The sequence below is a fragment of the Choloepus didactylus genome, chromosome 7 (genome assembly GCF_015220235.1).
Source record: "Choloepus didactylus isolate mChoDid1 chromosome 7, mChoDid1.pri, whole genome shotgun sequence".
Classification (NCBI taxonomy): domain Eukaryota; kingdom Metazoa; phylum Chordata; class Mammalia; order Pilosa; family Megalonychidae; genus Choloepus; species Choloepus didactylus.
Window position 1 is genome coordinate 98683103 of NC_051313.1, and position 12670 is coordinate 98695772.

The 12670-nt window shown below is 37.4% G+C and overlaps 1 protein-coding gene across 1 annotated transcript in view; it reads right to left on the minus strand.

Annotated features, from left to right (window-relative positions):
- EFHC1 (EF-hand domain containing 1) overlaps window positions 1-12670 on the minus strand; it is a 114731-nt gene that overhangs the window by 54346 nt on the left and 47715 nt on the right. The window contains exon 7 of the mRNA XM_037844773.1: window positions 5227-5367. Within this exon, the coding sequence (XP_037700701.1) occupies window positions 5227-5367 (141 nt within the window). The remainder of the gene's footprint in view (window positions 1-5226; window positions 5368-12670) is intronic.

Consider the following 12670-nt stretch of genomic DNA (forward strand, 5'->3'; position numbering starts at 1 on the left):
GGGAGAGCCTGGCTGCCACCCCACTGTTCTGACGGGGTTGAGCATGTGCCCTGGAGATGGAAGGGAATCCGAGTGCTGCCCCGATATTTGAGGAGGGTGGGGCCGAGAAGGTGGTCTCCCCGGTGTGTGGATACATTGGAGAACTCAACCCAGTGTTTGGAGAGGAAAGGGCTGCTGAAAAGGCCCTTAGGAAGGGTTAGACTCCTGCTCTTTCAAGCCCCAAAGATGCAATGTCATTCTGTAAATGACTCTCAGACTTTGAAATCTAATGGAGTTTGTCCTGCAGGTTTTAAGAACTGTTTTGGTCCTGTTAACCCTGTTTTCCTTGCTCTTTCTCCTCATGGCAATGGGAATGTTTGTCCTATGAATGTCCCCCCTTTGTATATTGGAAGCACACAGGTTGCTCTAAGCTCACAGATCCACAGCTAAAGGAAAATTATGCCTTAGGACTGACCATGCCTATAACTGATTTTGATGGGATCTTCTACTTAACTATCGTTACTGAAATGATTTTAAGTTTTGTGATATTGTGATGGGATGAATGTATTTTGTATTTGGAAAGAATATGTTTTTCTGGGGTCCAGGGGGTGGAATGTGCCGGTTTGAATGTATTATGTCCCCCAGAAAAAGCCATATTCTTTGATGCAATCTTGTGGCTAGACATATTAGTGGGGATTAAGTTGGAAAGTCTGGATTAGGTTGTTTGCATGGAAATGCACCCCACCCAACTGTAGGTGATAATTCTGATGAGATATTTCCATGGAGACATGACCCCACTCATTCAGGGTGGGCCTTGATTAGTGGAGCCATATAAACGAGCTGACAAACAGAAGGAACTCAATGAAGCTGTGAGTGATGTTTTGAAGAGGAGCTACAGCCAAGAGGGACACTTTGAAGAAAGCACAGGAGCTGCAGATGAGAGACAGCTTGAAGACGACCATTGAAAGAAGACTCTTGCTCTGGAGAAGCTGAGGGAGGACAAATATCCCAAGTGCAACTAAGAGTGACATTTTTGAGGAACTGCAGCCTAGAGAGGAATGTCATGGGAGAAAGCCATTTTAAAACCAGAACTTTGGAGCAGATGCCAGCCACGTGCCTTCCGAGCTAATAGAGATTTTCCGGACACCATGGGCCATCCTCCAGTAAAGGTACCTGATTGCTGAGGTGTTACCTTGGACACTTTATGGCCTTAAGACTGTAACTGTGCAACCAAATAAACCCCCTTTTATAAAAGCCAATCCATCTCTGGTGTTTTGCATTCCAGCAGCATTAGCAAACTAGAATATATCGGTTTTCCAATTCTGAAAAAAAAAAAAAAACGTCATTAGGGTTTTGATCAAGATTGCATTGAATCTGTATATCATTTTGGGTAGTGCTGTCATCTTAATAATATTAATTATTAATATTATTATAATTATTAATGATTAATTATTAATATAATGATAATGATATTATTATAATTATTAATGATAATATCATTATAAATAATGATTTGTAGTTTTCAGTGCATAAGTCTTTCATTTCCATGATAAAATTTATTCCTAAGTATCATATTCTTTTTGATACTATTGTAAATGGAATTGTTTTCTAAATTTTCTTTTTGGATTATTCATTGCTAGTGCATAGAACTACAACAGATTTTTTTGTACTGATTTGTATCCTGAAATTTTGCTGAATTCATTTATTAGCTCTAAAAAAAATTTATCTGTGTGGATTCCTTAGGGTTTTCTATATATAAGATCATATCATCTGTGAACAGAAATAGTTTTACTTCTTTCTTTCCAATTTGAATGCCTTTTATATCTTTCTGTTGCCTAATTGTTCTGGCTAGAACTTCCAGTACTATGTTAAATAGAAGTGGTGAAAGCAGGCATCCTTGTCTTATTCCTTATCTTTCAGGAGCTTTCAGCATTTCACCATTATGATGCTAGCTATGTGTCTTTTTGTTTTTGTTTTCATAAAAGGCCTTTATCCTATTAAGGAAGTTCCCTTCTATTCCTATTTTTCTGAGTGCCTTTAACTAAAAAGGGTGTTGGATTTTGTTAAGTGGTTTTTCTTCATGAACTGAGATGATTATGTGTTTTTTTCCCATTCATTCTACTGATCTGGTACATTACATTGGTTCATTTTTCATATGTTGAATTACCCTGGCATTGTTGGAATAAATCCCACCTAGTCATGGTGTAAAAAGCCTTCTAATATGCTGTTGCATTTGGTTTGATATTTTGTTGAGGATTTTTGCATCTATATTCATAAGAAATATTGGTGTGTAGTTTTCTTGTGGTGTCTTTGTCTGGTTGTGGTAACAGGGAAATACTGGCCTCATAGAATAAGTTAGGAGGTATTCCCTTGTCTTCAATTTTTTCAAAGAGTTTAGCAAGTATTAGTGTTAATTATTCTTTAAATGTGTGGTAGAATTCACCAGTGAAGCCATCTGACCCTGGGCTTTTCTTTGTTGGGAGGTTTTCAATTACTGATTCAATCTCTTTACTTACTGGTCCACTCAGATTTTCTGTGTCCTGTTGAGTCAGTTTTGGTAGTTTGTGTGTTTCTAGGAATTTGTCCAGTTAGTCTAGGTTATCCAATTTGTTGGCTTATAATTGCTCACAATATTCTCTTGCAATCCTTTTTATTTCTGTAACGTCAGTAGTGATGCTGTCTCTTTCATTTCTGATTTAGTAATTTGGGTCTCCTCTTTTAGTCAATCTAGCTAAAGCTTTGTCAATTTTGTTGACCTTTTTAAAGAATCAACTTTAGGTTCCACTGATTTTCTAGAAATTGTATTTCTTAAATTGTTTGTAACAGCAATTTGAGGCCTAGGATGATGCTATCTTCAGACAATTTTCATCTGCTTACGCCAGATGCCTGGGCACATTAGTAACCCAGGATCAGCTTAATCCAATTTCTAGTACTGAGATAATTCAGGGACTGACATAATTCAAAGCCAGGCAACAAGGATTATTCATTTCTGAACTAAAGCACAGAGGGTTTACCAGTTGTTTCTGTCTTTTAACAAGCCCTAGATTCCCATGTTTGCCCTCACATCTGCTTCTGGAATCAGAAACATGCCCAGGAAAAAACTCCCCCATATGCCAGGCTCACCTCTCTGAATTTACGTCTCTTCTTGTTTCTTGTTCAGTGATTCACATATTGTTAGTTGTTCAACACCTTCAAGCAGAATATATATATAGTATTCCAGTTTTTCTAGATGTCTGCAGTAAGAGGACTGATCTAAATTTTCTAGTCTATCATTACTAGAAGTTTTCTATGCACTCTTCAACCTTTTGTGATATATTTTCCCAGGTTACTTATGAATATAGAAGACTACAATCAATATAAATTTATCCTTTCTCCTCATTTAGCAATGTCTAACAATATTCCTAACAGTTTTGGTAATCAATTATATAATAATTTTTCCAAGATTTTTTCAAGTAGAGAAGATAAGTGTACATATATGGTTTGTTAATTTCTAGTGGGTATGGTAGGAACAATTTCACAAAAATGTTGCTATATTAGGTTATTTTCTTGGGGTAGAGTAGGAACATTTTGGAAGTAAAGTAGTTACTTAAAAAAAGAACAAAAAAAAAAAAAAAAAAAACAAAACTCCTGTCAGTCCTTTTTCCTTTTCCTAGTCTAAGTATTATACTGGTTCTTATTCAAAAGAATATTGGGTTAAAAGTCAGAAAGCTGAGTTCTAGTCCTCTCTCTGCCCAAGCAGCATTGAGACCTGGGACAAGCCAATTAGCCTCTGACTCTTATGTCTGAAAACATAAAATGGGTAAATATTATATTGCATAACTCATGGACGGTATAAGCGTAAATAAATACATTCACTCATTCAATGAATAGTTATTATGTACCTACAAAGTCTCCTAAAACATGGGTCCTACCCTCAAGGAATCTACAGTTACCACATCATAAGTCAATAAACTTCTTGAATTTTAATAGTAACTTAGTACTATAAAGGTTTAATTAATCAGAATTGCTGGAAGTGGAGTGTTCTAGTTAGCCTAGTGCTTGCTAGAGTCCTTCCCTGTCTTTAATTTAAAGCCTTGTTAAATATTTTTCTAAAATGTATTAGTCAACTGTGTTTTCATTCAATTTTTATCTTTTCAAAGATATATGTAGATGGTTTGAAAAGTCGCCTCACCCACCTTTTCACACCCAATTCTTATTCTTGGAAATAACTGATTTCCCTTCTAATATTTATGTCCATATTTCTAAATAAAATGCTTATATTCCTATTTCTAGATTTTCTTCCCTTTATTAGGCTTATCCTTTGAAATCCTACCAGTAATTTGTTTCAGGTAGGTTAGCCAGTAAGTGGAATATTCAGGATTTGAATTTATGTCTGTCAGCTTCCAAATGCCATGTTCTATTACCTCTCAAAGGAAGCATCTGTTAAATTGGTACAATACAATTTTTTACATATATTTGATGTAAAAATATATCAAGCTAGATACCATAGTAACGGTAAGAATTAGTGAGACATAGTCCCTATCCTCAAGGAAATCACAATATTGTTGTCTTAGTTTGCCAGGGCTGCTATAACAAATATCACACATGGATTGGCGTAAAAAATAGGAACTTATTGTCTCACAGTTTTAGAGGCTAGAAGTCCAACATCAAGGTATTGGTAGGCCATGCTTTCTCTGAAGTCTATAGTATATTCTCACTGTGGCTTGCTGGCAGTCAGTCTCTGCCGCCATCACCTGGCTATCTGTCTCCTTCAGTCTCCTCCTGTGGCTTGTACTTCCATGTCCAAATTTGCTCATGAGGATTCCAATCATATGGGATTAAGGCCCACTCTGATTCAATTTGACTTCATCTTAATAGGATCTTCCTATTTTCAAATAAGTTCACACCCACAGAACTTGGGGTCAAGAATGGAACATGTCTTGTGGGGGCCATGATTCAATCCCCAACAAATGGAACACACAAGTTTAATCCAAACCAGACTCTCATAATTGCTTAATAAAAAAAGTCTCTGAAATTTTGAGAGGGAAGATCTAAGTGAGACTATTATGGGAGAGAGGACTTGAGCTAGGTTTTGGTTCAGAGGCACCATACTTAATACTATCTAACCTTCCCGGAGGCTGGATACTAGATCAAAAGATCATTTGAGTAAATACATAATTCTGACAACTGTTATTCTACAGCTTTCAAAATGGACAATTGTATACATTACTGAGACAGAACAGAATTGTATATAAAGACTAGCCTTACCAGTGCAGCCAAATAACGAAGCACCTTGTTATCATTCACCAGCATTTTGATAACATCTTTTGGAGGAGCTTTTGGAATCAGAGCAAAGCAATTCTGAGCCGAATCCTCAACTAGTCCAAAACCATTATAAGGAGGTAATTCCTGGAGACATACAGGAAGCAAGAAATACAGGAGATGTTATAAGGTAAGTTTCTTTTAAAAAAATACCTCTAGAAAACATTTATTAAAAAACAATTCCCATGTACACAAGTATATTCAGAAAAAATAACACATTGCACACTCCCTTCTTTATTTACAGATTTTACATTGTGCTCACTGGTCAAAAAAGTAACTGATGCTGCTACCAAGTAACCCCCAGGGCTAGACAGAAATGATTGTTGATGTCCACTGACCTCTTACTGTCAAAGCAGGGTCTGGCCCCATCCCCAGTCCCAATCCCAGCCCTTATGGTCATCCTAGGATGGTGAGGACCATGGGTCTCTCCGTGGCCTCTTTTTTTTAGATTGTGGTCTTCAACCTGACAGATCTAGAAACTGTTTTCTCAGCCCACCCAAAATGGGTTGTGTGTGTTGGAGTTGGGAGGTGGAGGAGTAGTCAGGACTTAACTCATGCTACTTTTTCTCTCTGCCTCTACATGAAAGTAGGAGAGCTCCACTTAGCTCAGTCAATTTAACCCTGGACCTTGTGGGTAGCAACTAGGCCTGAAAAGCTGTAGGAGTGTCTGGAAGAATCCCTGGTGAATGGTCAGAAACAGATGTGGATATGAAATGGGTATACTCAAGCTGAGACTCAGGACATTCATAGGTCAAACTGATCTGCTAGATCAGGAGGAAGCATACATGGATCTGATGCCCAGATTGTGTTCTAGCTTAGGTTTGCTCCACCTGGAGACTTGCTGGTCCCTTACTTCTTGTACTTCTAGGACTAGGAGAGCTAATCTGCTATGAGACTATGGCCTCAAAAGCAGTACCTGAAGGATTATAGGATTCTCAGGCTCCACAAGTGCTAGTTTTGTTGTTGTTGTTTTTTAAAGAAACATTGCTTCTAAAAGGCTTGCCTAGACATTACCCACCTTTTTGGGGAACAAACATATACTTCAGAGGCAACTGTCTTCAGTTCAGTTCAAGAAAAATATTACCTGTCTCCTGTTTATTAGGCACTGGGAGGACAAAGATGAATAGGACATAGACCCTGCCCTCAAGGAAATTACAGTCTAGTAGAAAAGATTCATAAACAGATATTTTAATATAACATAATAGGAAAGTGTTAGGTGAGGGAGGCAAAGAGCACCCCAGGAAAATAGAAAGAGACATTTAGCCTTGCTAAATATGTAATTTCAGGAGTGCAAGTCTCCCTGGCAACATGTGACATGACTCCCAGGGATGAGACCAGCCCTAGCATTGTGGAATTGACAAGCCTTCTTGTCCAAAAAGGGGAAAAGAAATGAAAAAATAAAAAATAAATAATAAAGTTTCAGTGGCTAAGAGATTTCCAGTAGAGTCGAGAGGTCATTCTGGTGTTTATTCATATGCAAGCATCAGCTAGATATTACAAATTGTCACAGAATGCCAAGCCCCAACCAAGAGTATTCCTGAAAACCCTAAAGAATACCCTGGCCTCTTCAAGAACATCAACCAGTTGCATCCCCTTTTCCCATGATGTTGACATCTCTTCTCAACATGAACAAGTTAGGGTGGTCACTGCCTAGACATGAGGATCAGAAGAGTGATTCAACTAGAGGAAGGGGTAGCAAGAGACAAGACAGAATTTAACAAAGGATTATGAATACTGAATCTCTGTATAATTTTCTTTTTCTTGGTTGCTGGGGTGTTGGAATAGATGGAAGGAACAAACTGAAGTGATGGAACTCTGGTCCATAGCATTCTTTGAAATTTGCTATATAGCTATTTGTTAAATTGTAATTTGAGGGTTATCACCTTTTGTTTGTGTGTTGTATTTTACAATGGGAAAGTGACTGAAACTTTGGTGTTGTAACCCATTACATTCTTGGAAATTTTCTATATGACTGCTGGTTGAATCGTACTTTGAAAGTTGGTACCTTTTTGCGTATGTTATGTTTCACAATGGGGAACTGACTGAAACTGTGGAACCGTAACCCATAACATCCTTTGGAATTTGATCTCTAACTACTTGTTAAATTGCACTTGGAAAGTTAACACTTCTATGTGGATATGTTATATTCTACAATAAAAAAAAAATACCCTGGGCTCTACTAAGACTTATAAAGTTTTACTTATTAAGTTTATTTTTTCAGAAACTTAAAGCCTCCAGATGGCTCCTATGCCAGATAAGCTCTGAAACCCAGAGGTACCAATCTCTCCAAGAACATCAACCAGTTTCATTCCTTTGCTTCAAAATCTTGACACCCTTTTTCAGCATGAAGAAATTAGAATGGTCACTGCCCAGATATCCCTGAAGACTGAGAGTATGATCAAATGAGAGGGAGGAATTGTAACTGAGGAGTTAGGATTTAACAAATGACTATGACTACTGAATCATTACACAGATATTTCTTTTTAATTTCTAGTGTATTAGAATAGACAGAAAGAAATACCTGTAATTGCTGAACTGTAACCCAGCAGCCTTGATCTTTGATAATGATTGTATAACTATATAGCTTTTATCTTATGACCATGTGATTATAAAAACCTGTGTCTGACACTCCCTTTATCCAGTGTATGGGTAGATGAGTAACAAATTAAAGACAGGCATGAAAAAATATATGTGGTTTGACTAGAATTCTGAATACTAAGTTTATTGGATTACTATCTCAGTACATTAAAAGATACATGAACTTACGTTCAGATCAGAATGGACTTGTGTAGTATACACAGAAGTGTGCAGTTCTGTGTGGCTCTAAGGAAAGCTATGTTGCAATGAAAGAAAGCCATATTTCCACATCTTCAATTAACCAGTCTTTCTATTGTTCCCAATTGCTTTTTAGGCCAAAGGGTTTGATAAATAGACAAGGAATAATGAAATGCCCTAGGGTTCTAGAATTTTAAACGACTCTCTATTTTTTAATCAAAACAAAAAATATTATTAAAGTAATACAGGGCTTGGTGTAAAAAAACATACATATTAAAGCTACACATGGGAGTATATAAAGAAAGGTCCCTTGTCATTTTCCCTTTCCTTCTCTACTTCCCCATTCCCACATGTTGAACTAACCACTGTTAATGTTATGATGTATATTCCTCCAGGTCTTTTCCTTAGCATATATAAAGAGATATTGTATATGGTAATATATAAAAATAGGACCATATTTTATATATTTACTTTAAAATATACCATGTCCCCCTACGTGGGACATGACTCCAAGGGGTATAAATCTCCCTGGCAATGTGGGACATGACTCCCAGGGATGAGCCTGGACCCAGCATCGTGGGATTGAGAAAACCTTCTTGATCAAAAGGGGGAAGCAAAATGAAACAAAATAAAGTTTCAGTGGCTGGGAGATTTCAAATGGAGTCAAGAGGTCATTCTGGAGGGCATTCTTATACACTCATATAGATATCCCTTTTTAGTTTTTAATGTATTGGAATAGCTAGAAGGAAATACCTGAAACTGTCAAACTGCAACCCAGTAGCCTTGATTCCTGAAGATGACTGCATAACTATGTAGCTTACATGGTGTGACTATGTGATTATAAAACCTTGTGGCCCACACTCCCTTTATCCAGTGTACGGACAGATGAGTAGAAAAATGTGGACAAAAACTCAACGAAAAACAGGGTAGGGGAGATGGAATGCTCCGGGCATTCTTTTCTACTTTTATTTTTATTCTTTCTGGAGTAAGGAAAATGTTAAAAAATTGACTGGGGTGATGAATGTAAAACTATATGATGGTAATGTGAACAATTGACTGTACACCGTGGATGACTGTACAGCATTTGAATATATCTCAATAAAACTGAATTTAAATACACACACACACACACACACACACACACACACACTCCATGGACATTTTTCCATGTTAATATGCACAGAATTACTTTCTTTATTTTTAACCTTCAGTTGTACAGATGGATGTAGGATAATTTATTTTGCCAATCTCCTTACATACTGTTTTATGATAAATAATGCTGCAATAATACACATCCTTGCACATATCTTTTTATATTCTCCAAAGCAGATTTTCTAAATCAAGAGGCATATAGTATTTTGTTTGTAAAAAAAAAACAAAAACAAAAATGATAACAAACTGCCCTTCAGAAAGGTCATTCTGCTTGGCTCTCTCATTAACAGTATATGAAAATGCCCATTTCTTCAAACCAAGGCAAATACTGGCTATAGTGAGTCTTTTTTTTTTTTTTTTTTTTAATCTTCATTTTATTGAGATATATTCACATACCACGCAGTCATACAAAACAAATCATACTTTTGATTGTTTACAGTACCATTACATAGTGGTACATTCATCACCCAAATCAATCCCTGACACATTCATTAGCACACACACAAAAATAACAAGAATAATAATTAGAGTGAAAAAGAGCAATTGAAGTAAAAAAGAACACTGGGTGCCTTTGTCTGTTTGTTTCCTTCCCTATTTTTCTATTCATCCATCCATAAACTAGACAAAGTGGAGTGTGGTCCTTATGGCTTTCCCAATCCCATTGTCACCCCTCATAAGCTACATTTTTATACAACTGTCTTCGAGATTCATGGGTTCTGGGTTGTAGTTTGATAGTTTCAGGTATCCACCACCAGCTACCCCAATTCTTTAGAACCTAAAAAGGGTTGTCTAAAGTGTGCGTAAGAGTGCCCACCAGAGTGACCTCTCGGCTCCTTTTGGAATCTCTCTGCCACTGAAGCTTATTTCATTTCCTTTCACATCCCCCTTTTGGTCAGGAAGATGTTCTCCGTCCCACGATGCCAGGTCTACATTCCTCCCCGGGAGTCATATTCCACGTTGCCAGGGAGATTCACTCCCCTGGGTGTCTGATCCCACGTAGGGGGGAGGGCAGTGATTTCACCTTTCAAGTTGGCTTAGCTAGAGAGACAGGGCCACATCTGAGCAACAAAGAGGCATTCGGGAGGAGGCTCTTAGGCACAACCATAGGGAGGCCTAGCCTCTCCTTTGCAGCAACCGTCTTCCCAAGGGTAAAACCTGTGGTAGAGGGCTCAACCCATCAAACCACCAGTCCCCTATGTCTGTGGTCATGTTAGCAACCATGGAAGTGGGGTAGGCGAATACCCCTGCATTCTCCACAGGCTCCTCAAGGGGACACTACATCTTTTTTTTTTCCCTGTTTGTTTTTTTTTTTTAACTTTCCCTTCTTTTTTAAATCAACTGTATGAAAAAAAGTTAAAAAGAAAACAAACATACAATAAAAGAACATTTCAAAGAGACCATAACAAGGGAGTAAGAAAAAGACAACTAACCTAAGATAACTGCTTAACTTCCAACATGTTCCTACTTTACCCCAAGAAAGTTACCTAATATAGCAACATTTCTGTGAACTTGCTCCTACTATATCCATCAGAAATTAACAGACCATAGTCATTCCTGGGCATCCCCAGAACGTTAAATAGCTTATCTGTTCTTCTTGGATTATTGTTCCCCCTTCCTTAATTGCTCTCTATTGCTACTTCTCCTACATTCTACTTTATAAACCATTTGTTTTACATTTTTCAAAGTTCACATTAGTGGTAGCATATAATATTTCTCTTTTTGTGCCTGGCTTATTTCGCTCAGCATTATGTCTTCAAGGTTCATCCATGTTGTCATATGTTTCACGAGATCGTTCCTTCTTACTGCCACGTAGTATTCCATCGTGTGTATATACCACATTTTATTTATCCACTCATCTGTTGAAGGACATTTGGGTTGTTTCCATCTCTTGGCAATTGTGAATAATGCTGCTATGAACATTGGCGTGCAGATATGTTCATGTCACTGCTTTCCGATCTTCCGGGTATATACCGAGAAGTGCAATCGCTGGATCGAATGGTAACTCTATATCTAGTTTTCTAAGGAACTGCCAGACTGACTTCCAGAGTGGCTGAACCATTATACAGTCCCACCAACAATGAATAAGAGTTCCAATTTCTCCACATCCCTTCCAGCATTTGTAGTTTCCTGTTTGTTTAATGGCAGCCATTCTAACCGGTGTTAGATGGTATCTCATTGTGGTCTTAATTTGCATCTCTCTAATAGCTAGTGAAGCTGAACATTTTTTCATGTGTTTCTTGGCCATTTGTATTTCCTCTTCAGAGAACTGTCTTTTCATATCTTTTGCCCATTTTATAATTGGGCCGACTGTACTATTGTCATTGAGTTGTAGGATTTCTTTATATATGCAAGATATCAGTCTTTTGTCAGATACATGGTTTCCAAAAATTTTTTCCCATTGAGTTGGCTGCCTCTTTACCTTTTTGAGAAATTCCTTTGAGGTGCAGAAACGTCTAAGCTTGAGGAGTTCCCATTTATCTAATTTCTCTTTTGTTGCTTGTGCTTTGGGTGTAAAGTCTAGGAAGTGGCCGCCTAATACAAGGTCTTGAAGATGTTTTCCTACATAATCTTCTAGGAGTTTTATGGTACTTTCTTTTATATTGAGATCTTTGGTCCATTTTGAGTTAATTTTTGTGTAGGGGGTGAGGTAGGCGTCCTCTTTCATTCTTTTGGATATGGATATCCAACTCTCCCAGCCCCATTTGCTGAAAAGACCATTATGACTCAGTTCAGTGACTTTGGGGGCCTTATCAAAGATCAGTCGGCCATAGATCTGAGGGTCTATCTCCGAATTCTCAATTCGATTCCATTGATCTATATGTCTATCTTTGTGCCAGTACCATGCTGTTTTGGCAACTGTGGCTTTATAATAAGCTTCAAAGTCAGGGAGTGTAAGTCCTCCCACTTCGTTTTTCTTTTTTAGAGTGTCTTTAGCAATTCGAGGCATCTTCCCTTTCCAAATAAATTTGATACCTAGCTTTTCCAAGTCTGCAAAGTAGGTTGTTGGAATTTTGATTGGGATTGCATTGAATCTGTAGATGAGTTTCGGTAGAATTGACATCTTAATGACATTTAGTCTTCCTATCCATGAACATGGAATATTTTTCCATCTTTTAAGGTCCCCTTCTATTTCTTTTAGTAGAGTTATGTAGTTTTCTTTGTATACGTCTTTTACATCTTTGGTTAAGTTTATTCCTAGGTACTTGATTTTTTTAGTTGCTATTGAAAATGGTATCTTTTTCTTGAGTGTCTCTTCAGTTTGTTCATTTCTAGCATATAGAAACATTACTGACTTATGTGCATTAATCTTGTATCCCGCTACTTTGCTAAATTTGTTTATTAGCTCTAGTAGCTGTATCGTCGATTTCTTAGGGTTTTCTAGATATAAGATCTATCATCTGCAAACAATGACAGTTTTACTTCTTTTCCAATTTGGATGCCTTTTATTTCTTTGTCTTGCCGG